At 49.0% G+C, this 26,049-nt stretch overlaps 2 protein-coding genes across 15 annotated transcripts in view; one reads left to right on the top strand and one right to left on the bottom strand.

The window, feature by feature from the left end:
* Window positions 1-17,534: 17,534 nt before the first annotated feature.
* LOC133510470 (uncharacterized) lies at window positions 17,535-19,878 on the bottom strand. 2 transcript variants are annotated; one of them, XM_061838387.1, is made up of 2 exons: window positions 19,799-19,878; window positions 17,535-19,647 (listed from the first exon to the last, which is right to left on the bottom strand). In XM_061838387.1, exon 2 carries the CDS (start codon window positions 19,575-19,577, stop codon window positions 17,559-17,561), a length of 2,019 nt encoding a protein of 672 aa, XP_061694371.1. In that variant the 5' UTR covers window positions 19,578-19,647; window positions 19,799-19,878; the 3' UTR covers window positions 17,535-17,558. The 2 variants fall into 2 exon arrangements, with proteins under 2 accessions (XP_061694371.1, XP_061694372.1); XM_061838388.1 differs by lacking the exon at window positions 19,799-19,878 and having other exon boundaries at window positions 17,535-19,254; window positions 19,414-19,618.
* A 36-nt stretch (window positions 19,879-19,914) lies between these two features.
* atg10 (ATG10 autophagy related 10 homolog (S. cerevisiae)) overlaps window positions 19,915-26,049 on the top strand; it is a 40,260-nt gene continuing 34,125 nt past the window's right edge. For 2 of the 13 annotated variants that reach the window (XM_061838401.1, XM_061838404.1), the window contains exon 1: window positions 22,597-23,224. Coding sequence is in view for 1 of the 13 variants with exons in the window: in XM_061838396.1 (XP_061694380.1) it covers window positions 22,103-22,155 (53 nt within the window). In the remaining 12 variants the exon portion in view is untranslated. Of the gene's footprint in view, window positions 20,040-21,432; window positions 22,156-22,588; window positions 23,225-24,647; window positions 25,179-26,049 lie in introns of those variants that run through there. The other 11 variants (XM_061838399.1, XM_061838403.1, XM_061838409.1 and 8 more) reach the window with 11 other exon arrangements.

Raw genomic sequence — 26,049 nt, 5'->3', positions numbered from 1 at the left:
GCATCATCCCTTCAGATGTCGCTGGGTCACATTCTGGGTCACACAGCCGCTCGAAAGGTGTCATGCTCCTGGCTTCCTGCCCAGGCTGGGGGTGGCCAGCCAATTAGTCAAAGCACACCTGCACCTTGTTCCAGCTGATGCCTCCCAGTATATATAGGACTTGGGGGACGACTTGTCCTTCGCTAGCTCGTCGTCCTTGATGCCTCGTTCCCGCACTCCTGCTTGCCTGACTTCTGCTCTTCGTGTACCGACCCACGCCTGTCCACTGACCACCCTCGTAAGCCTGCCGTATTATTACTTCTGCCTGGTTTGGACTGCCTAGCTGAACACTGACCTTGGACTGAATAAAGGTTTCCTCTGCACCGTCTGCGTGTCTCTGGAGTCGTGCATTTGGGTCCGCCCTCGTGCCCCGTTCGTGACAGAACGATCTAGCCATAACATGGACCCAGCTGACTCCGAAGCCATCCGCCGTGCGCTGCAAGTTCAGGGCAAACGCCTGGTCGAGCAAGAGGCTGCTCTCCAGGTTACTAATCAACGGATCCATGAGCTCTGCGCCCAGCTGGAGCCGTGGCTAGCTTCTCAAGTTAGCGCGGCTGTTACGCCAACGAGGGCCATCCCGCCTGTGACGGAGCCGCCACGTGCCGGCATAACTCCGCTCTCCCGACCAGAGCGGTTCTCAGGCGACTCCGGCAACGTCAAGCCCTTCCTGGCGCAGTGCGACCTCCATTTTGAACTGCAAGCGTCCGCTTTTCCCACGGACCGCTCCCGTATCGCATTCGTCATTTCCCACATGACGGGGAGGGCGGAGGCATGGGCCACGGCTGAATGGAGTCGTAACTCAGTAACTTGTCGTTCTTGGACGTCATTCATCTGCGCACTCACCCAGGTGTTCCAGTATGCGGCGCCGGAGCATAAAGCGGCGGCCTCCCTCTTGACAGGGTCGTCGTTGCGTCTCGGACTACGTGATCGAGTTCCGGATCTGCGCCACCGAGAGTCGATAGAACGAGGACGCCCTGCACGACGCCTTTTTCCAGGGGCTTTCCTCCCAAATCCGGGGTCTCCTCATCGCTGTAGATGTTCCTCCTTCGCTGGACGCACTCATCGCGTTGGCCCTCAAGGTTGACCAGCGACTAATAATGGAGGATCAACTAGTCGTGATGACTGAGGGAGAGAGGGAGGGGTCCAGTCCGGCTGCCGCCCGGTCGTCCACTGCTGAACCCATTCAGGTGGAGGGTCTCGACGGGCCAGCGGAGGAGCGTTTGTGGGGGCGACGGGAGGGTCGCTGTTTTTACTGCGGGCGTTTGGGACACTTGATCGCCCGCTGTCCGATTCGACCAAAGCACTCCGACATCAGGATCTCTACTCCGGTGAGTGTGCGGTATACCGCGGCGGAGTCAGGGAGTTCCCTTCTTTACCTCACCTTGGGAACGGACTCCCGTTCATGTACTGTGACTGCTTTCATAGATTCCGGGTTGGACGCAAACCCGCGTGGTCGAGGAGCTGGGGGCAGCAACTTTCCCCACGCAACGGCTTCGTCACGCCTATGCCACCAACGGCAAGTTCCTTTGTCGGGTTACACATCGCACTCAGATGCTACGTATGAGCTTTCCAGACGCTCACTCGGAGCGTATTAGCTTTCATGTCTTCAACGCACGGAGAAGCGACATCATCCTGGGCAGCCTATGGCTCAAGGAACATAACCCGCAGATAGATTGGGCCACGGGTCAGATCAAGACTTGGGGAGAGGACTGTCGCAGTTTGGCTGTCCAGGAAAACAAGGGTATTCAAGTCGCGCCGGTTCGGCTAACAGAACCTAGTACCGACCCGGAGCTGACCGCGGTGCCCTCCTGCTACCATGACCTCCGGGAGGTCTTTTCTGAATCTAAGGCAAAGTCTCTGCCGCCACATCGGTCATACGACTGCGCGATTGAACTCCTGCCAGGCACCGCTCCTCCCAGAGGGAAACTGTTCTCGTTAACAGGACCAGAGCATCAAGCCATGAGGGACTACATTGAGGACTCGCTGGCAGCCGGACTCATTTGCCCCTCATCCTCACCAGCCGGTGCGGGTTTTTTTTTTTTTGTCAAGAAGAAGGACTCCACGCTGCAACCCTGCGTCGACTACCAAGAACTGAACGACATCACAGTCAAGAACCGGAACCCCTTGCCGCTGATCGCTACAGCATTCGAACTCCTTCAGGGAGCCCGGATCTTCACCAAGCTCGACCTGCGCAGCGCTTCCCATCTGGTGCGGATTCGGGAAGGAGATGAGTGGAAGACGGCGTTCAACACCCCCACAGGGCATTATGAGTATCTTGTGATGCCTTTTGGACTGACCAACGCTCCGGCCGTCTTTCAAAACTTCATTCACGACGTGCTTCGGGAGTTTCTGAATAAATCTGTCTTTGTATACCTGATGACATTCTCATCTTTTCGGCAGATCTAACCTGTCACATTCGACAAGTCAGAGAAGTGCTCCGGCGTCTGCTGCAGCACCAATTGTACGTAAATATGGACAAGTGTGAGTTCCATTGGGCATCCGTGTCCTTCCTGGGCTTCGTCCTGGCAGAGGGAGAGATACGTATGGACCGCGGGAAGGTCGACGCGGTGCTGCGTTGGCCTACCCTCGCCAACAGGAAGGACGTACAGGGGTTTTTGGGATTCGCCAATTTCTATAGGAAGTTCATAAGGAACTTCAGTTCCGTGGCTGCTGCTCCTGCATACTCTCACCTCGCCACACACCACCTTCTCATGGTCCGGTACCTGCCAAGAGGCCTTCAGCAGGCTCAAGGCAAGTTTCACTGCTGCGTCCGTTCTCATTGTTCCGGACCCAGATAACCAGTTTATGGTGGAGGTGGATGCATCCAATTCAGGAATCGGAGCCGTCTTGTCTCAGAGGAGTCCCAGGGACGGTCGGATCCATCCGTGCGCGTTCCTGTCTAGGAAGCTGACTCCGGCAGAGAGGAACTACGATGTGGGTGATCGAGAACTGCTGGCGGTCAAGACGCCGTTGGAGGAGTGGCGGCACTGGCTAGAGGGCTCGCAAGTTCCGTTCGTTTTCTTCACTGACCACAAGAACCTTGAGTACCCGAAGACCGCGAAGCGGCTGAACGCCAGCCAGGCCAGGTGGGCCCTGTTCTTCACTCGCTTCCACTTTACTATGTCCATCCACCCAGGCTCCAAGAACGGCAAGCCGGATGCACTCTCGTGTATCCACGAGGGGGAGCGCACGGAATTAGAGGCCGCTCCTATCCTGCCAGAGGTGTGCTTAGTGTCCGGCTTCACCTGGGCGGTCGAGTCGCGGGTGAAGGAGGCCCTGGGAGAGACACCGCCGCCCACGGTTTTTCCGTCGGGCCGCCTTTTCGTCATTCCATCTCTGCGGGGAGACGTTGTCAACTGGGCCCATACCAACAAGACGGTCTGCCACCCGGGTATGGCAAAAACGCGTTCTGTGGTCGAACAAAGGTTCTAGTGGCCCAACCTCAGCAAGGACGTAAGGGAGTTCGTCAACGCCTGCCCGGTGTGTGCGGCCAATAAGACTTCCCGCCTACGGCCCGTTGGTGAGTTGTGACCCCTGTCCACCCCCTTTTGTCCGTGGTCACACATCGCGCTGGACTTTGTCACCGGCCTGCCGCCCTCCCAAGGCAACACAGTGGTGCTGTCTGTAGTGGACCGTTTCTCCACGATGGTCCACTTCGTGCCGCTTCCGAAGATCCCGTCGGCCAAGCAGACAGCCCAGCTGGTATTAGACGAGGTCGTCCGTTACCACGGGCTACCCCAGGACATCGTTTTGGACAGGGGTCCGCAATTCAGCGCCCGCTTCTGGAAGGAGTTCTGCAGCCTCATCGGCGCGTCAGCTAGTCTGACATCGGGTCATCACCCGGAGTCTAATGGCCAGACTGAGAGGATAAATCAGGAGTTGGAGACCGGTCTTCGATGTCTGGCATCCATGGACCAGAGCACGTGGAGCCAGCACATCAAGTGGGTGGAGTATGCCCACAATTCTCTACCCTCCGCCTCAACAGTTATGGCTCCACTCCATGTCGTGCATGGTTATCCTCCGTCCCTGTTTCCTCCACTGGCCACAGACTCCGCGGTCCCGTCGGCCCTGGCCGTGGTGAGACCCTGCAAACGGACCTGGGAAGCAGCTCGGAGGACACTGCTGCGCATGAGCAGCGCCTACAAGTCCGCAGCGGACCGCAAGAGAAGGGCCGCACCAGAGCTCAGAGTGGGACAGCGAGTGTGGCTCTCCACCAAAGATCTCCCGCTGCAGACGGAATCCCGCAAACTTGCTCCCAGGTTCGTTGGCCCGTTCCCGATTTCCAAGATCATTAACCCGGTCGCCGTCTCGCTGAAACTGCCCAGGTCGACGAGGGTGCACCCTACGTTCCACGTCAGCAGACTTCGCCCGAATCGCACTTCGTTGCTGGCTCCTCCGGTCAAGACACCCCCGCCCCCACGCATGGTGGACGGTGGGCCGGTGTATACTGTGCACCGACTGCTGTGTTCCCGCCGCAGAGGATGGGGGGTCCAGTACCTGGTGGACTGGGAGGGATATGGCCCGGTGGAGCGCTCCTGGATCCCCTCCCGCTTCGTCGTGGACCGCTCCCTCATCAGGGACTTTCACGCGGCTCATCCTGATGCTCCTGGGCTGTCCAGAGCCGGCCGTTGAGGGGGGGGGGTACTGTCATGCTCCTGGCTTCCTGCCCAGGCTGGGCGTGGCCAGCCAATTAGTCAGAGCATACCTGCACCTTGTTCCAGCTGATGCCTCCCAGTATATATAGGACTTGGGGGACGACTTGTCCTTCACTAGATCGTCGTCCTTGATGCCTCGTTCCCGCACTCCTGCTTGCCTGACTTCTGCTCTTCGTGTACCGACCCACGCCTGTCCACTGACCACCCTCGTAAGCCTGCCGTACTATTACTTCTGCCTGCTTTGGACTGCCTACCTGAACACTGACCTTGGACTGAATAAAGGTTTCCTCTGCACCGTCTGCGTGTCTCTGGAGTCGTGCATTTGGGTCCGCCCTCGTGCCCCGTTCGTGACAAAAGGAGAACAATACCAAAGCAAGAATAATAGAAACAAATGCATGATAAAACAATGAATAGTTCAAAGCAAGAACAAAGAAACCAATCCATGATAAAACAACGATTCTAACAGCAGATAACATTCTGATTTGTTGTGTTGTTGTTGTTGTGTTGTTGGATTTTGCTCTAATACTCGGGAGGATAGATTCACGCCTCACACATTTCCAAAACACCCGATTCCATGTGGAAAATCGATTCAACAGGTGCAAAGGACTTTGTGGGTTGCAAATGACAGGTAGGTGTGTATAGAGCTGTTAAAAAATAGTTGGGGAGGACTAATTTGTCTCACTGTTTATAACATATTTTGTGTGTGAATGTGAATTTAGAAAAAAATCCCCTTGGTCAAACCACCAAAATATAACAAAGCACTTGTATTGTGTTTAAGACAATTTAATCACACACAATACAATACAACACAAAATAGAAGTCCAAAGACAGTTTAGTCCTGTGTAACACAAGCTAACTAGCCAAACGACGTATAGTCACAACAGTCGAACGAATGTTCCAAATGGATGAATGTTATTTCCAGCGAATGTTCCCGACATGTCCAAAAGACGCAATGGCAGTGTTGCGTCCGTGTACTTGTGTACCTTTCTGAAAGCAGCAGTATGAATACAAAGACACCGATCCTCGTCCTCATAGGAACATTGTAGAAAATTCGCATCTGACGACATAATAGAGTCCTTCTCCCAGAACGTAACAAAAGATCCGCGTCATAATAACTTAATAAAGCACGTAAGTCTGACGTGCTCAATGTGTCGATGCGTGCGGGCCGTCATTTCCCCCGATGCAGAGGTGGGTCAGGCGGGGAGGCAGGTGGGCGCAGAGTATAGAAAGGAGCTCTCCCTTCCACTGACAACCGGTGTCTGGGCTCCCCTGACGTAAGTAATAAAGTAAGAAAAAAGTAGGTAAGAAAGAAAAAATGAGAGAAGGATAAAGAATGAATAACAATAATAGCAATACTCACATACAGTGAACAAAAAAAGTATTTCAACACCCTGCTATATTGCAGGTTCTCCCACTTAGAAATCATGGAGGGGTCTGAAATTTTCATCGTAGGTGTGTCCACTGTGAGAGAGGTAATCTAAAAAGACAAATCCAAAAATCACAATGTATGAATTAGTAACGATTTATTTGTGTGATACATCTGCAAATAAGTATTTGAACACCTGAGAAAACCAATGTTAATATTTGGTACAGTAGCCTTTGTTTGCAATTACAGAGGTCCACCGTTTCCTGTAGTTGTTCACCAGGTGTACACACACTGCAGGAGGGATTTTGGACCACTCCTCCACACAGATCTCTAGATCAGACAGGTTTCTGGGCTGTCGCTGAGAAACACAGACTTTCAGCTCCCTTGAAAGATTTTCTATTGGGTTTAGGTCTGGAGACTGGCGAGGCCACACCAGAACCTTGATCTGCTTCTTACAGAGCCACTCGTTGGTGTTCCTGGCTGTGTGCTTCGGGTCATGTTGAAAGACCCAGCCACCACCCATCTTCAAAGCTCTGACTGAGGGATAGAGGTTGTTCCCCAAAATCTCACAATACATCCTCTCCTTAATACAGTGTAGTCATGTGCAGAAAAAGGATTTTGGCCAACTCCTCCACACAGATCTTATCTAGATCAGACAGGTTTCTGAGCTGTCGTTGAGAAACAGAGTTTCAGCTCCGGCCAAAGATTTTCTTTTTTAGGTTTAGGTCTGGAGACTGGCTGGGCCACGCCAGAACCTTTATATGCTTCTTCCGGAGCCACTCCTTGGTTTTCCTGGCTGTGTGCTTCAGGTCATTGTCATGTCGAAAGACCCAGCCACAATCCATCTTCAATGGGCTGACTGAGCGAAAGAGGTTGTTCCACAAAATCTCACAATACATGGCCATGGTCATCCTATCCTTAATACAATGCAGTCGTCCTGTACCATGTGCAGATAAATACCCCCAAAACATGATGCTACCACCCCCATGCTTCACAGTAGGGATGGTGTTCTTGCAATGGAACTCATCATTCGTCTTCCTCCAAACAAGGTTAGTGGAATTATGACCAAAAATTCCCATTTTGGTCTCATCTGACCACAAAACTTTCTCCCATGACTCCTCTGTATCATCCAAATGGTCATTGGCAAACTTAAGATGGGCATTGACATGTGCTGGTTTAAGCAGGTGAAACTTTCGTGCTGTGCATGATTTTAAACAATGACGTCTTGGTTTTTTTACCAACAGTCACCTTGGAAACGGTGGTCCCAGCTCTTTTCAGGTCATTGACCAAATGCTGTTGTGTAGTCCTGGGCTGATTCCTCACCTTTCTCAGGATCACTGAGACCTATATAAGATATAAGATATCCTGATTGGGGCTCCACTACGATTGAGGTTGACCATCATGTTTGGTTTCTTCCATTTTCTAATGATTACTCCAACAGTGGACCTTTTTTCACCAAGCTGCTTGGCAATTTCTCTAAACACTTACTTTCTTCGCTGTATTTGGGGTCAACAATCCAGAGCAATTGTGAATGTGGTAAGGAAGTGAAGAAACGGGTCCAAGCAGGTTGGAACACCTGGCTTAACGTATCGGGTGTGTTATATGACACAAGACTCTCTGCTAGGATGAGGGGCAAAGTTTACAAAACAGTGGTGAGGCCGGCCATGATGTATGAATTTGAGACAGTGGCACTGAAGAGACAACAGGAAGCAGAACTGTAGGTCAGAGAACTGTAGATGTTGAGGTTCTCCTTTGGTGTGAGCAGGTTGGATCGGATTAGAAATTAGTTTATTAGAGGGACAGCCAAAGTTAGATGTTTTGGAGACAAGGTTTGAGAGGGCCGAGTTCGATGTTTTGGACATATCCAGGGGCAAGAGAGTGAGTATATTGGTAGAAGGGTGCTGAGGATGGAATTGCCAGGCAAAAGAGCGAGAGGGAGACCACAGAGAAGGTAGATGGCTGTTGTGACGGAAGACATGAGGGCAGTTGATGTTACAGAGGAAGATGCAGGAGATAGGCTTACATGGAAAAAGATGACACACTGTGGCGATCCATAACAGGTCAAGAAAAAACAAAAAGAAGATGGAAGCATTTTCCACCGCCTTTCGAGTTCCACATTAGCTCCGCGATGCAGTCCTCCTGATAAAGATGGAAGCTGGGCAGAGTGATGGCTCCGTCGGAAACGCATCCACAAAGCCAGCACAGGGTGGCAGAACGTCCAAAGACTTTGCAAATGATTTTGATCAGAAGTTGAAGTTCATCCATTTTGTTGGTTACGGGTCATAGATTCGCGAGATGAATTGACGGAAGCAATGATTGTGTCAGTTGCCGTTACCTGATTAACTGAACCAGTGCAGCGTGGCCCTGCATGTCAGATGTAATCCAATGAGGACAAGTGATATAAATTATGGATAGATGGATCCTTTTCTCTCTTCAGCGTGTCCCATGAGGGTTTGCCACTGCATGTCATCCTTTCAATGTAAGCCTATCTCCTGGTGTTCTTTCACACCAATAGCCCTCACTACATCTATCAACCTTATCTTTGGCAACCACTGAGCTTGCAGAATACCAAACTTTTTTTGCAGTGCTCCAATTTTCAGACAAATTATTTGCAGTGTCCCCCAACACACACATTTTCAGCAAATATTGAAAGGCTTGTCTTTCAATAATCACTGCAGTGGTTACTTTTAGAGCTGAAAAATTAGACTAGCAAGTTTATAAAGCCACCAAAAATAAACAAAAATCCAATGTCTTGAAATCCTGCAGTCATTTTAGTGGCTGGTGTGGGCTTGTGTGTTTGATAGTAAAACTGGCTACATCTGCTGGGTGTTACTTAATAATGAAAAATGTTCATGGTAGACCCTCCCCCAATCATCACTCCACAACCCCTTAGGGGGCATGCCCGCTAGTTTAAAGACTACTGCTCTAGCTCTTTTGCCTCACACCTCAATGCTCATCATCCAACCACCAATATATTGTCTCAATGAATGTGTCCAAATAATTACTTTATGCTCTTATCTTTGTCTCCAAAACATCTAACCTTGGCTGTCCCTCTAATGAGCTAATTTCTCATCTTATCCACACTCATCACTTCTAGAGAGAACCTCAGCATCTTCATATCTGCCACCTCCAAGAAGAAGATTCCTGTCTCTTTGAGTCCACTGACTGTAATTCATACATCATGGCAAGCATCACCACTGTTTAACTTTGCTCTTCATCTCTCTCTTCGAAATCCTTGTGTCACACAACACACCTGAGACTTTCCTCCAAGTGTTCCAACCTGCTTGGACCCATTTCGTCACTTCATTACCACACACCATTGCTTTGGACTGTTGACTCCAAGTATTGATGTCCTCCATCCTCACTCTCTCATCTCCCTGAACCCCCTCACTCTTTCCCGTCCACCTCTCATTTATGCAAGTATGTATATCTTATTTTGGCTAATCTTCATCCCCCTCCTTTCCACTACATGCCTCCACCTTTGCAACTGCAGTTTTTATACATCCTCTCTGCTCTCACTACAGATCCCAATGCTATCTGCGAAAATCACAGTCATCGGGAATTCAAGTTAAAGCTCATTTGTCATGTTATACATCGCAATTGAAAAAAACAAGGGGCTCATGGGTGATCCTTGAACTCCTTTTTCACACTTCGAGCATAGTTCACCACTTTTCTGATGCTCTCATATTGTACTTGTCCTGTAGTGACATACTTCTCTGCCACTTCAGACTTTCGCATGCAGCACCACAGTTACTCTCTGGGTACTGTTACGTGTGAATTTAGACTAAAATCCCCTTTGCTCAAACCAGCAAAGTGTGACAAAGCAGTTGTATTACATTTAAGACAATTTAATCACACACACAACAATACAACACAAACACGATATAACATCTAACGCAAAATAGAATTTCAGACCTAGTAATTTAGCTAAACAACAAATAGTCACGAAAGTTGAATGAATGTTCCCAAACAGACCAAGGTTCTTTCCAGCAAGTATTCTAAGTGAAAAAAATGTTCCAGAAATGTCCAAAGATGAAAGGCAGAGGTGTCCGTGTACTTGTCCCAAGCAGCGGTGCGGTGGTAAGAAGTACTTGTATGGGCACGCCTCGGAACATTCCAGAGTTCCGCATCACAAAAGATCCACACCATAATAAGTTAAAAATACGAAAGGAAAATAAAGAGAATAATGAATAAATATACACACACACTCGTAACACTCTGCCCTTCCCTCGAGGGGGTGAGGTTCCCGGAAGGAGTTCAATGGCGCAATCTTACGGGCAATGCAGCGAGAGGGATTTCGACTTTGTTTCTGAGAACACCTCCTTCAGGTCGTGATAGCAGGATGGCACAGCGCTTAGGTCCGAAAGTTGCAGAGAAACTTTCAGTTGTAATATAACTAACCAACACTTATAACATGTTAAAACAGAAAATAGAGAAAGGAAAACAGAAAAAAACAACAGAAGTATCAAACATCAAACACAACTTTACACTCTGGAAAGTGCATCAGCAAACACATTGTCTCTGTCTCGTCCCTGCCTTCCAGTCTTGGCTGGGCGTGGCCAGCTGATTAGAAGGCGCACACCTGCGCCTCATCCCGACTGATTGAACTCGGTATTTATAGGGGTTTCTCGGCGACTCAGGGAACATCAAGCCCTTTCTCGCCAAGTGCGACCTCCATTTTGAATTACAGTCGTCCCCCTTCCCCACGGACAGCTGCCGGATCGCCTTGGTCATATCTCACATAACGGGAAGGGCGTAGGCGTGGGCCACGGCAGAATGGAGCTGCAACTCGGAGACGTGTCGCTCCTGGACGGCCTTCGTCAGTGCGCTGAAACAGGTGTTCCAGTATGCGGTGCAGGAACGCAAGGCGGCGGCTTCGCTCATGACGCTTTGCCATCATCGCGTTTCTGAATACGCCATTGAGTTCCGGATCCGGGCAGATCTGCAGTCTCCTCATCGCTGTGGATCTCCCTTCCTTGTTGGACGCCCTCATCACGTTGGCCCTCAAGGTTGACCAGAGACTTGTCGTCCAGGGACAAATAGACGCGCTAGCCGAAGAAGAGATGGGGGTGTCCGTTCCGACTGCTTCCCTGCTGACTACTCTCCCTTCCACGGTGGAGCTCATGCAGGTGGAGGGCCTCGACGTCGATGGGAGGGGCGCTGTTTTTACTGCGGACGCTTGGGACACTTGATCCCCCATTGCCCGGTCCGACCAAAGCGTCCCGGCCTCAGGATCTCCACTACGGTGTGTGTGCGGTATACCACGGCGGAGTCAGGTCGCTCGCTCCTCCAACTCATCCTAAGCATGGAGGGCCGCTTGTGTACTGTGTCAGCGTTCATCGACCTAGGTTCGGATGTTAACTTGATTAATCCCCGTGTGTTCGAGGCGTTGGGCGCGACGACCTTTCCGACACAGCGGTTCCGCAACGCTTACGTTGCTAATGGCAAGTTCCTCTGTCGGGTCATGCCCCGCACACAGTCCTTACGCATGGGTTTTCCAGACACCCACATTGAGCGCATTAGTTTTCACATCTTCAATTCACGAAGTAGTAATATTATCCTGGGGAGCCCGTGGCTCAGCGAGCATAACCCTCACATTGATTGGACCACGGGCGTGGGGCGAAGATTGCCGCAAGCAGTGCTTCACTGCCCGAGAGGACGGGAGGATCCAAGTCGCGCCCGTACAGTTAGAGGAGCTGGGTACCGCTCCGGAGCTAACCGCGGTGCCCTCCTGCTATCACGACCTCAAGGAGGTGTTCTCAGAAACTAAGGTGAAATCCCTGGCGCTGCATTGCCCGTATGATTGCGCCATTGAACTCCTTCCCGGAACCTCACCCCCTCAAGGGAAATTGTTCTCTCTCTAACAGAACCAGAGCACCAGGCCATGAAGGAGTACGTCAAGGAGTCGCTAGCAGCCGGCCTCATTCGCCCGTCATTCTTCTTTGTAAAGAAGAAGGACGCTTGCACCGTGCATCGACTACCAAGGACTCAACGACATCACGGTGAAGAACTGGTACCCTCTGCCCCTGATTGTGACGGCGTTCGAACTTCTTCAGGGTGCCCGGATCTTCACCAAGTTGGACCTGCGGAGTGCTTATCATCTGGTGCGGATCGGGGAGGGTACAAATGGAAAACGGCGTTCAACACCCCCACAGGACATTATGAATATTTGGTAATGTCGTTTGGACTGATGAATGCTCCGTCAGTCTTCCAGAATTTCATCAACGACGTACTTCAGGAGTATCTGAATAAAAATGTGTTTGTGTACCTCGATGACATCTTGATTTTTTCGTCGGACCTGACCTCCCACATCCGACAAGTCATAGAGGTGCTTTAGCGGCTACTGCAACATCAGCTGTTCGTAAAGATGGAAAAGTGTCAATTCCACCCAGCCTCTGTGTCCTTCCTGGGGTTCATCCTGGTGGAAGGGGAGATTCCAATGGATCCCGGGAAGGTCGACGCTTTCCTTCGGTGGCCCACTCCCACCTGCTGGAAGGACGTGCAGAGGTTCATTGGCTTTGTGAACTTCTACAGGAAATTCATACGGAACTTCAGTTCCGTTGCTGCCCCTCTGCACGCTCATCCCCACGGAACACCTTCGAGTGGACCAGGACCTGTCAGGAGGCCTTCGATAAGTTCAAGGCAAGTTTCACCACCCCGCCGATCCTCATAGTGCCTGATCCGGATTGCCAGTTTGTGGTCGAGGTGGACGCATCGGACTCGGGGATTGGAGCTATCCGGTCGCAGAGGAGCACCAAGGACGGGAGGATTCACCCGTGTGCCTTCCTGTCGATGAAGCTGACCCCGGCACAGCGGAACTACGACGTAGGAGACCATGAGCTACTGGCGGTCAAGACGGCGATGGAGGAGTGGCGGCACTGGCTGGAGGGGTCACAAGTCCCGTTCGTGGTCTTCACGATCATAAGAACCTTGAATATCTGAGGACCGTGAAGCGGCTGAATGCTCGTCAGGCCAGGTGGGCTCTATTCCTCACTCATTTCCACTTCACCTTGTGGTTCCGCCCAGGCTCTAAGAATGGCAAGCCGGACGCTCTCTTGTGCATCCACGAGGGGGATCGCGCTGAACCTGCAGCCGTTTATATCCTGCCAGAGGCGTGCTTCGTGTCTGGCTTCACCTGTGTGGTCGAGACAGGGGTGAAGGAGGCCCTGAGGGACACACCGGGCCCCACTGGTTGTCCTCCTGGCCGCCTGTTCATTGTACCATCACTGCGGGGCGGCGTCATCAACTGGGCCACCACCAATAAGACGGTCTGCCACCCAGGCATGGCGAAGACGCGTTCGGTTGTCGAACAATGGTTCTGGTGGCCCAACCTGGGTAGGGACGTGAGCGGATACGTCAATGCCTGCCCGGTGTGTGCGGCCAACAAGACATCCCGACTGCGCCCTGTTGGAGAGCTGCGGCCTCTGTCCATTCCCTCCCGCCCGTGGTCGCATATCGCGGTGGACGTCACCAGGTTACCTCCCTCCCAGGGGAACACGGTGGTACTGTGTATAGTGGACCGGTTCTCTAAGATGGTCCATTTCGTGCCAGCCCTGAAGATCCCGTCTGCCAAGCAGACGGCCCAGTTGCTGCTGGACGAGGTCGTCCGCTACCACAGGCTCCCGGTGGATATCGTTTCGGACAGAGGATCGCAGTTCATCGCCCAGTTTTAGAGGGAGTTCTGCACCCTCATCGGCACCTCGGCGACTCTGACATCGGGCCATCACCCAGAGTCCAACGGTCAGACAGAGAGGGTCAACCAAGACTTGGAAACCGGCCTTCGCTGCTTGGCATCCCGGGACCAGAGCACTTGGAGAGTACGCTCAAAACTCCCTGCCCTCTGCCTCTACAGGTATGGCTCCTTTTCACATCGTGCATGGGTATCCTCCCTCTCTGTTCCCTTCGGTGGCCACGGACTGCGCGGTGCCGTCAGCCCTGGCTGTGATACGACGCTGTAAATGGACCTGGGAGGCAGCACACAGGACGCTGCTGCGCATGGGCAGCTCCTACAAGTCCACAGCGGACCAAAAGAGGAGAGGGGTGCCGACGCTCAAGGCGGGACACCGAGTGTGGCTGTCCACTAAGGATCTTCCGCTGCGGACGGAGTCACGCAAACTTGCTCCCAGGTTCATTGGTCTGTTCCCCGTCACCATAATCATCAACCCTGTCGCCGTATCACTGAAGCTTCCCAGGTCAATGAGGGTCCACCCCACTTTCCACATGAGCAGACTCCGCCCGACTCGTCCGTCACCGCTGGTTCCTCCGGTCTGCCTTTGTAAAACTTACTTGAGTAATAATTGCTACTTCCTGGTCCATCACACATACCTCTTCACCTTTTCTTTTTTTTCAACTCCTGAAAGTATTCTTTCCATCTATTCAGCACACTACTGGCTCCAGTAGTAATGTTTCCATTTCTATCCTCAAGCACATTAACCTGCTTATCCTTCTCATCTTGATCTAACTGTTTCGCTAACCTGTATAGATCTTTTTCTGTTTATTTAATGTCCAGCCTGGCATACATGTTGCCATGCAGTCCTCTTCAAAAGTATTGCAACAGCAAGGTCAATTAATTTGTTTTTTGTTGTGTGCTGAAGACATTTCGGTTTCAGATTAAAAAAAAAAGTTGACAATATCTTGGATTATTGTCTTGGTGCATGATAAAGATTCTCCCTATTATTTTGGATCCATTTTCTTTAAATTGCCAGACAAAATGGTTTCCCAACCTCCACAGGGCAAGGGGTGAAGGTATCATAATTTATTGATCGTAGAAAAGTGTCGAGGCGATGCCACAAGATGTAAATCAAACATCAGCGAAAAGAATCAGAAGGCCAGATTGGATTTTGCAAAGAAGTACAGAGATAAATCAGGAAAGTTTTCAAACAAAGTTTTCTGGAAAGATGAGACCAAAATTAACCTCTACCAAACTGATGGAAAGGCCAAAGTATGGAGAAAGAAAGAAATGCTAATCCAAAACACACAAGCTCATCTGTGAAGAATAGTCAAGGTAATGTCATGGCTTGAGCTTCCATGTCTGCGTATAGAAGGGGCTCACTCGTTTTTATGGAATATGTAATTCACAATTGTACCAGCTGAATGAATTCTGAAGTCTAGATACCATTGTCTGTGTCACAGTCGGGTTAGGGAAGCAGGGATGCAAGGCAAGAGTAGAGGAATCTCAGAAAAGTGTTTAATATTTCAAGACAGAGTAACAACCACAATACTCTACAGAGCAACAAAGTAAACCCAAATGTCTTCTCTAAAGAAGAGAAACAAAGGAATTGATTTTGCTGTTCCAATACTTTTGGAGGGGACTCTATTCCTTTTCTTTGGCCTTTGCCACATTTATGTTTCTTCTCCTGGTCTCTCTCTCTCTCTCTCTCTCTCTCTCTCCCTCTCTTTTTTTCTGGGACATTCAGAACTACTTCATCAAGCTCCTTCCAGAATTTGTCTTTTACCTCGACATCACATACTACCTTTAGGGCAGGGGTGTCCAACTCATTTCACATTGTGGGCCACTTACAGCCTCGGTCGATGTCAAGTGGGCCGGCCCATTCAAGTTACACCATCCTCTGGTATAAATAACCAAAATATCAAGTCTTTCTTTTTTTGTGGTGTAAAGAAGCACAAGAACATTGGGAAAATGTTGAAATTTAATTAACATTTCTTTTATAAAACATTTCATGAAACACCTCAGTTTTCCTTAAACAAATGTGCAATTTACTTTTGTCATTCACATATATGCAGTGCTGTCGTCAATTGCAATGGAAAATGCAATAAATGACTTCACTCTCTGTTTCGATTGGCTGTCTAAATCTGCTGATTGGTCCGAAATCCTCTCTGCTATAATATTCCTCATCAGGCTAATATTGGCAAACGCTTGTCACTTCTCAGGACATACAAATTCAGCCGCCTTCATCATGCATTGTTAAACAAAGTCACCGTCGGAATACACCTTTGATGCTAATGCTATTTCGCCAGCAATTAGGTAGCTGGCTTTTACCACTGCTTCACTGACTTGTTGGCTCTGGATGAAAGTTGACTGCTGTTTCCTCAGACCCGCCTGCAATTTGTTGATCTTAACTCTTCTCAGTTGTCCTTGCAAGCCATCATATTTTCTGCATTGTAGAGTTTTGTAGTGGCGTTGAATATTATATTCCTTCAATACCGAAACTTTTTGCAAATGTGTAATGGTGTGATGTTGTATGCTATAATAGGAACAGAGAGTGGAAGCACACTTTTATTTTGAGAGGCAGCACGTTCTTTGCCACTGATTCTTTTTTGGTTCTTTTCAACGGTATTACTGGTATAAGTAATTGGGTGTTTAAAAATTTTCATGGTAAGGGGGAAAATGCAGTTGAAGTGTTGGTGCAAGATCTGAGAAACACAAGAAGTCGGCTGCGAGTTTTATTTTGAAGCCACGCTTATCAGGTGGCTAGACGAGATCACTTCCTCGTGTATTTCTGGCTTCTAAGTGTAAGGTAGGCATTTTGGTCTCCTCCACATATTTCATTGTTTAGTTGTAAAAGGTGAATATAAATTAGTTTAAAATGTCAGCAAAGGGTTGCAGTTACAGAGGCGCAGTGTTGAATGTGTTTCATTCATTTCAAACATTAGCTAGCTGGAGAAGGGGAGACATCAAGGTCTGTGTAGTGACAATGTCTTTAATGTTGCCGAGCTTTGAGGGTCTTTGTGGAGAGAGCTCTGTGAATATTTGTGAATGTGTGTCCTTTATAATACAAGTATGAGACTTTATGCAAGTTTTTTTTAATATATTATTGTCATCTGTTGCGATGTAAATCATGTTATTTGTTTTTGTGATATTTTTCCTTCCGCTTGTGTTTCTGGGTTCTAACTGTAAGAGCTTTGAGGGCCTTTGTGAAAAAAGCTGTGTGAACATTTGTAAATGTGTCTCCTTTATAATACAGAGAGGATTAAACCAGGTTGAGACCAACCAACGTGTGTGTCTTCTCATTCATCATGCAAAAAAATACACAACGCAGTGTTAGACCCACTATACAAACACATCAAGCACAAAGGTTTTCCATGCATTTCTATAAATAAATAGGACCTGGTCCATTGTTCATTAAAAATTCTACACTCCATATCTACTTTTCTCCATTTGGGTAATGACATTTTGGCTAATGAGGGTGGACGGGAGGGGTAGGGACAAGGGTAAAAACAACATTGTAACAAGCAGCAGATGGCACATTGATACCGTCTGCTGTGATGGATCTGTCTCAGTGACAGACTGAGACTGCTGTTGTCTTCTTCTCTGATCAAAACAATGTTTTCTTCTACTCTGATCAAAACAGTATGTACCCTATCGAATAATCCATGAATTGCATTTTATTAAAAATATTTATTACTTGTCTTTTATGCATTTTTTCACTTTTAAATTATCCTGCGGGCCTGATCAAACGGTTCTGGAACGCGGGCCGTATGTTTGACACCATGCTTTAGGGAGTGAATAGCCAGTATTTACATTATATATAGCACAATCAAGGGTGACACAGTGGACAACTGGCACGCCCCCCCCCCCCCCCCGAACCCCAGACTGGTGGCCATCCAGGCCACCAAACACGAGGCGTCCGGGCGGACAGGTCAGGAGGACGACCCGGACGCCAAGCACCAGGGTCCCCACGGGGCGATTCGGGCGGACGACCTCTGTGAGGAACCAAACGGCGAGGCAGGAACCAGAACGAGGCAGGGCACTGCTCTGGATGAGAACCTCCCACGCCGTGGTTGCGAGACGACCAGGGACTGGTCGCCACCAAGGCTTGGTCAGGAAGCGGCTGGGAGCCATCTGGAGCGAATAGGATGATGGAGACCAGAAAGACCAGAGCAATGACCACCACCCTCCTGTAGTCTCTCCAGCTCCAGGGTGGCTCCACAGAACTCCCCAGCTCCTCCTGGACAGGAACGTGAGAAGGCGGCGCCAGTACAGCCCCCTCCTGGAGAGAAACTTGAGAAGGCGGCGCCAGTACCGCCCCCTCCTGGAGAGTAACTTGAGAAGGCGGCGCCAGTACCGCCCCCTCCTGGACAGCAACGTGAGAAGGCAGCGCCAGTACCGCCCCCTCCTGGACAGCAACGTGAGAAGGCGACCCCGTCGCCGCCCCCTCCTGGACAGCAACTTGAGAAGGCGGCGCCAGTACCGCCCCCTCCTGGACAGCAACTTGAGAAGGCAGCGACCCCGTCGCCGCCGCCTCCTGGACAGGAACGTGAGAAGGCGGCAGCAGCATCACCAACTCCACCTCCTCCTGGACGGGAGCGTGAGGCGGCTGGGGAACTGTCGCCACCTCCTGGACAGGAACGTGAGGGCGTGCCCGTCGCCGACAGAGCAGGAACGGGGAGCGGCCGCGGGACGGTCGCCACTGCCACTCCAGAGCACGGACGAGAAGTGGCTGTGGAGACGTCGCCACCTCCTGGACAGCAACGTGAGGCGGCATCGGGTCGGTCCCCACTGCCACGTGAGCTTGCACTCCATCCGTTGAAACAGCAACGTGGGCGTGGCGCGGTGGCGAATCCGTTTCCAGGGCAACGTGAACCTGAGTAGGCGGAGAGTCAGTCAAAACTGACACGTGGGCGTGTCTCGGGAGCGGGTCAGTTCCAACTGCCGCGTGAGCTCTGCTCGGAATCGCCAAAACCTCGCCGTGGGATTGGTGAGGAGGCGGGTCAGTCTCCACAGCTACGTGCACTTGGCGAGGTGGCGAGTCTGTTCCCACTGTGGCGTGCACTTGGCAAGGGGGCGGGTCGGTTTCCACGGCAACGTGAACCTGAGTCAGCAGCGAGTCCGTCGCCGTTGCGACGTCAGCGTAGCTCGGCTGGTTCGCCAATCTTTGCCGGACCTGGGCCGTGAGAGCCGCCAATTCCGCACTCTGCCGTTCAATCTCCGCCCGCAGTTCGCGGCGGAACGCCTCGTGATTTGGCGGCACCTCCTCCCTCTGGGCTGGAAGCCTCGCCGCCAGCTCCGGGTCTGCCGGTCTCACCGTTACCGGCGAGGAGTGGGAGGACTGTGTCTTCGTTGCCGCGCAGCGAGAGACACCAGGAAGCGCCTGGCCGGGGCGTCTCCTCTGGCCGCCCCGCGGAGGTCCCGGGTAGATGGCCAATCGGGTTCCCTCGTACCGATTGGTGTACTTTGATCTACCGGGTGAAGATGTTCGGGTGCTGGAAACGCGGGGAGGTGAAACAAACTGACTGGGATGAAAGATCGGACGAGCAGATTCATAGTCAGAATAATCGGAGTCGTACTCAGGCAGCCGGTCAAACAAATCATGGTCCTCCTCATATTCCGAAAAGTCAGAGTCCAGAAGAATATGAGGAGCCGGACGGGTCGTGTTCGGGACGTATTCATACCTCGCTGGCGGAGCGTAAGACACGGAAGTGGAGGACGTCAGGGAGCCTACCCGGATTGGACAGGCTTGGTCCTCCGGCAGACGGTCTACCTTGCGTCGGTCCCGGCGACGCCGGGTCTTTCCTGCTGGGTCCTGTGATGGCCAGTTCGTTCTGTCACGTCCCATCAGAAACGAGAGTAGGACCCAAATGCAGGAACTCGGAAGATGCAAGGTAGTTCAAGAAGAGACACGTTTACTGTATGCAGAGGTCGGGGATCGAGCAGGCAGTCCGGTGCAGCAGCGGTAGTTGTGACGTCGGGCGAAGAGAACAGATGAGCGGACAGGCAGGAGTCGGTACACGGGGAAACAATCAGCGCAGGCAGAAGTATCGAAGTAGTCAGGCTTACGGGGTTGGTCGGAGAACGGACGAAGGTCGGTACACACAGGTTCAATCAGGGAAACGAGAGTGCTGGAACGGGGCGTGAAGCTCAACGAACTGGCGGAGGACCAGGCGTCACCGGGTCCTATATATACGGGGGATGATCAGCCTGCATGAGGCACAGGTGTGTGCCTCCCAATCAGCGCAGCCGCACAGCTCGTGCTGAAGCGGCAGGATCATGACAAATTTCTCTTCCCATCTGCACCATGGTAAAAAAAAATTTTAACTTCAATCTTGTTCATTCCACCCACTTCCCAAGATAAACAATGTCATCTTTTCTCCTAATCATGTCAACCACAACTCCCTTTTTCTGCCATGGTACCAACATTCAAAGTCCCCACATTAAGTTCTAGCCTTAGTGCTCTTTCTCTTCTCTTTCTGTCTTTGAAACCGCCTTCTACCCATCTTTCTTCCTGATGATTATGATAACTAATGCTATTTTGGCCAAAAGTAAGATTTCAGAAACGTCAGCCATTAATAACAACAGTTTTTACCATGTTCCTTTCACCAAGGCAGCAAAAAAAATGTGAAATCATCCATCTTTTTTTTTTTTTAAATCATAATCAGTTTTATTGGCCAAGTGTGTGAAAACGTTTTTCTCCGGCATTCTGTGGTACCCTGGTATGACATTCTTTCAGAACAAAGAACATGGAACAACATAGCAACAACATTTTGTTTTTCGCCACGACTTTGCTGAGAGCAAGTTTTGGAGGTGTATCTCAACACACTGAGGGAAACAATTGGATGTTACGGCCCGCGTCCAGAGAGGAGAACGTGATGTTGTGAGCATGAACCCGCAAGCTAACGTATTTAACCAATGACTACAATAAAACTAGGCTGCGCACAGACTTCATTCACGTGGCAATTTGGCTTAAACTTCCGGTCAGGTCAAAACATCGCTTTGGATACCATTTAACGTAAAAGTTGACATCCTTGGATATCCTTACGATTGAACATTGTGAAACATAATATTGGAGTTTAGCTTTTTTTTGTGTCAATATGGTTAATTCTTGTCGGGCTGCTAGCTGTCAAAACCGTCCAGATGGGCGCAAAGAAGTAACTTTTCACCGGTAAGTGTGTTTCAGTTGACCTTCATAATTAATTATTATAATTATGAATGTGGAAAATATATTACAATATTATGACGGTCTGTACCTCCTATTACACATGGATGTGTCAATGTATCTTTTAAACCTTCCTGGCCATGCTGCAAATGTTTAGATTATATTCATATCTCTAGGGATCCAAAACATCCCAAATATTTAGTTATCGCATAGTTTTTCATAATAATGTGTGTATGGTTTACCATGGTTTTTTTTTGCCCTGACCGGAAGTTAGAGCCTGTTGAGCATGGCGGTACCAATGTTAGATGCAGAGTGCGCAATCTAGTTTGATTCAACGTCATTGTGTTCAACCAATTTGTCACGTTACTTTGCTGTTTGTGGGCGGGATCAAATTAGCAGGAAAATCTGTGACGTTTTGATTGGAGTTTCTGCTGATCTGCCCGACGTATAAAACAGTGACGTCATTGATATGAGCAATTTCACAAGCTCCGGAAATTACACTAATTACTTTTTTCGCCCCCTAGCGTTTGGAGGCCGAAAAAATGTTCGGAGGACTTTGCCCAAAATAATGGGAATGGGAGCACACATTAAAAGTTAGTAGATGAGGGTTTAATTTTTAGTTTAATGCCAAAATTATCCACACTTTTCACCTAAAAACATCTCTAAATTTGAAAACTATGATTGAAATTCCTTTCTCGCTCAGACATTCCAATGATACCGGCTGGAAAACAATCAGCGTTTGTTGCTGGAGTTAAATGTTCTGACTTCCCTTTGCTCGTAGATACGTTTCTTCGAACACAGAACGTCCACTATCTGGCCTTTTGTGGCCGATTTTTGTGAAAAATAATTACAAACAAAACAAAAATAACAATGTACAATGTTCAAGCCGATGGGTTTTCAGCCAAAATACACACAGGTGGAACTTGACGTGTTTAAGAGTGGGCGTGACGCTGATGAAGGAGGACAGCAATCACGTAACATGGACCTCGGAGATATTCCAGACAGGCTCGTTTCGAAAGACTGGTGTCCGTGTTCTCTTTGTGACCTAATGCCAGCTATGATGGAATTCCAGTGTTGTCGTGATTTTGAAAAGGTTGAACAAAAAAGGAGTGGATCGGAATTAACTTGGATCACGAACATGTCTGCATAACTTCCTCAGATAGATACGGAGTTGTTTAGACGAAGACGTGTTACATATCAATTTACTTATGATCCATGACAGTTTGACGAAAGGACCACTTGTGCATCCAGTGAAAAGTCGGTGAGTACACATTTTTAACGGTCTTTGGAATACTATGTGAGCTATATGAATGCTATGGGCTATGTCCAAAGTAGATAAAAAAATGCGATCTTATTTTCTGAGTACGGCATAGGACTATATAATGGTTTATTTATATCTGGAACATTAAATTCCCCCCAAAAATTGGGATTTCCCTAAAGTGATTACACGTACATATCTACCCATCCATTTTCTTAGTCGCTTATCCGCACGAGTGTCACGGGAGTGCGGGAGCCCATCCCAGCTGTCAACGGGCAGGAGGCAGGGTACACCCACGCAGACACGGGGAGAAAATGCAAACTCCACACAGGGAGGTCCAGGATTAACTGGCCATCGCTTTACAGTTGCGCCACCGTGCCTCATAAAGTATGTTGCTGCTTATACAGTACCGGCACGAGGGTATAGCTCGGCGGTTAATAACCAGTAATGGTTAGATGCATGCAAATTTCCCCGGTTGATGAACGAGCCTCAACTGTGACAGCCACAGCTTTATTCTGTCAGGGTAACCCCGTGGGAGGTTAAAGAACGACAAATTCGGGCGCGTTTTCTCAGTTTTGTTGTAATTTGGTGCACAACACGTCGCCATCTTGGCCTAGCTAGAATGAATAAGTCACTTGCACAACTTCAAAGCAAGGGCATTGTGGGTAAGAATTTTTCGTGTGTCGGCCATTTTGGGAGGTTGTAAACAGTTCTTAAAGTTTGTCTACATACCAGCATCGCGTTCATTGTATCTGCACTGTCTATGGCGTTTTCCAAGTATTTCGAGGATCTGTCGGCTGATCTGAAACCCTACGACAGGCAGAAAATCAGTCTATGTGAGGATCTGGACCCGTATTGTCGATCGAAGGCTGATTTTGCGACTGAAAAATGTTGGCCGAGAGTGGAATATCCCGACATTGTGAACTACTTGGTGCTTACAACTAACAGCCTTACTAACCAACAGATGAAGGCCTACAAGTCCTTGGAGGCTTACAATTACTTTGTAAGCGGGTGATTTCAAAGTGTCCTCTGCAAAAAGTTGTCTGAAGAAAAGGTTTTAATCGTTGCCCGAGTAAGTACCTTGTAATCACCCGGGACAGAGTGCGTAACTCACTGTTGTTGTTGTTTCTGCTTAGCCATTATGGCCTTTTCACGTCCGACAAATCGGACCGATTAGGGAAAAAGATCTATGACAAATATTACACCATCTTTTAAATTTATTTGAAGGACCATTAAGTAATGTGACAATAATTAAAATGTACAAGGTGAAATTACTAAGTACTAACAAATTATAGCGTGAATGTCTGAATTTAGCCCTAATAGTAATACTAACCCTAATACAACAGTAGCGGCTTTCTATTTATTCACATTTGCCTTACTCAAATGTCAGCATATAGAAAGCCGCTACTGTTGTATTAGGGCTAGCGTTAATGATGCCGTGGTAGGTGCTACATGGATACTCGTGTTGTTTTTAATATATATACACGGCATATTTCCTTCTAAAAAAATAATTTAACGTTTACAGACAGTAAACAGACAGCAAACGCACAACACACATCCATACGTTTGTATCCTAAACTGGAGATGAAAAGCCTGTTACCGGCGGCCGATTTCGATCGGCGGCCGAGTTGGCTGTACATGTAAACCTATCAAACACCGTTAGTCTTGTAATATAAAACACAGCAAACAACACATACATGTAAAAATAGCGGTAGGAGGATATGGTCAAAGTGCAATACTAGGCTTAAACTTACCACTTATGAAGTGATCGCTGCACACATGACTTGAAACTGGGACGACTGCACACATGACTTGAAACTGTGGGACGAGTGAGATCTGCATGCGAGATATTACTGAGCCACTTCGCTTGCCCTTTGCTCGACATTTCTTCTGTTTGGGGTCCTTTGGTGCTTAATTATTTTCGGAAAAAACAGTCTGTTCCCTTCTTTGCTGAACTTGTTATAGCAGCCAATAACACGACACGTGTGCACCATCGTCTCACAAGTCAAAAAGCGTTTTATGTAATCTAATGTAACCAGCGAAATGAGACCTCCCAATATGGCAGCCAGAAAAAAATCAAAATGGATGTGTCGTCACCTGCAAGTCACCGATAGTCTGCAATGCTAAGCACCATCAACAACGTCACGGGGCAGGTTCAAGGATGTTTCTTCTGGGTCTGGCTGTGAAAGTTAGCACATATCCAGATAATACGTGGATTTAAAAAAATTTTTCTATTTTCAATTTTTTTTCACTTAGTGTCCAAAATATACGTATGTAATAATATTACTTCAGATTAGAGGATTTATTGGACATATGAATTAAGTACAGTATAGAACAATTCAGTACACTGTATTTAGTGATGGAAGAGAGATTACTTTGTAGTTGGATACAATTAGACGTTAGTCTAGTTGAAATTTAATGGAAGTGGAACTATTTCAATGACTTTCTCGCAGTAATATAACTAGTTTCATTTGACTACACTTACTTGATTTTTGAATGAATGCCTTAACCTTTAGCACTGTGGGGCAGCTGTAAAGTGTTGGCCTCACAGTTCTGAGGACCAGGGTTCAATTCCAGCCTCGCCTGTGTGGAGTTTGCATGTTCTCCTCGCGCCTGTGTTGTTTTTTTCCAAGCACTTCAATTTACCCCCACATCCCAAAAACACACATTAATTGGACACTCTAAATTGCCCCTAGGTGTGATTGTGACTGCAGCTGTTTGCTCTGTGTGCACTACGATTGGCTGGCAACCAGTTTAGGGTGTACCCGGCCACTCCTTGGTTATCCTGGCTGTGTGCTTTGGTTCATTGTCATGTTGAATGACCCGGCCACGACCAATCTTAAGTGCTCTGACTGAGGGAAACAGGTTTTTCCCCAAAATCTCACAATACATAGCCGCTGTCATCCTCTCCTTAATACAGTGCAGTCATCCGGTCCCATGTGCAGAAAAACACTACCACCCCCATTCTTCACAGTAGGGATGGTATTCTTGGAATGGAACTGATCATTTGTCTTCCTCCAAACACGGTCAGTGGAATTTAACCAAAAAGTTCCATTTTGGTCTCATCTCACCACAAAACGTTCTTCCATGATTCCTATGTATCATCCAAATGGTCATTGGCAAATTTAAAGCCCAAGTGTCATCCCTATAAACATTCTAAAATAGATATTGTAATGAAAAATACAAATAGCATTATTAACTTCAATGTCTATACGAAAAAATGTGAGCGGAGAGCACGTCATCCATGCGCAAAGTTGCAGGTGTGTCATTCTATGATATCCAAGTGGTCGCCATATTGGCTGCATCGTCCGTCCGTGACGTCACCTGGACAGCCGCTAATGAAAACGTGGTGCACCCTAACTATGGGGGACAAACGAGCCCCTTCTGACATGGAAGCTCTTTTTGAAAAGGAGAACACCACAACCGAGTGTAGTTACCGGGGCAATATTACACGATTGTTTCGAGCCCTCAGGGCAATATTACACTATTGTTTCTAGCCATATTCAGATGATATGCGATCACGGCCAAACTGCATCCCAGTCCGATCCACTTCCGCGGCGTAGATGAGCCATCGCGGCTCATCGCAGCTGGCTGGTGTGGCTTATGACGGAGCTGAACGGTGCTGGTTAGGGGGTTGTTCATAGGCGCCGCAGTACGCGATGAACAACACAGTCGAGCCGGGGCGATTTACTGCACGCACTCATCTGAGAGAGGCATTCTCGGCTGGGTTCTTCAGAGCCGCTCCTGTCTGCAAAGCCCGATGCGCAGCCTTCACGGAGTAGCTGATTTTCTGTGCCGTGGTGGCACATAATGGAGCCGAGCCGTGTTTACTTTTAGCGGGTTGTTCATAGCCGCCGCAGTACGCGATGAACGCCGTCGATCCGGGGCACTTTACTG

The sequence above is a fragment of the Syngnathoides biaculeatus genome, chromosome 13 (genome assembly GCF_019802595.1).
Source record: "Syngnathoides biaculeatus isolate LvHL_M chromosome 13, ASM1980259v1, whole genome shotgun sequence".
NCBI classification, from domain to species: domain Eukaryota; kingdom Metazoa; phylum Chordata; class Actinopteri; order Syngnathiformes; family Syngnathidae; genus Syngnathoides; species Syngnathoides biaculeatus.
The sequence above is the reverse complement of the archived record's forward strand: the minus strand, read 5'-3'. Positions and strand labels throughout refer to the sequence as shown.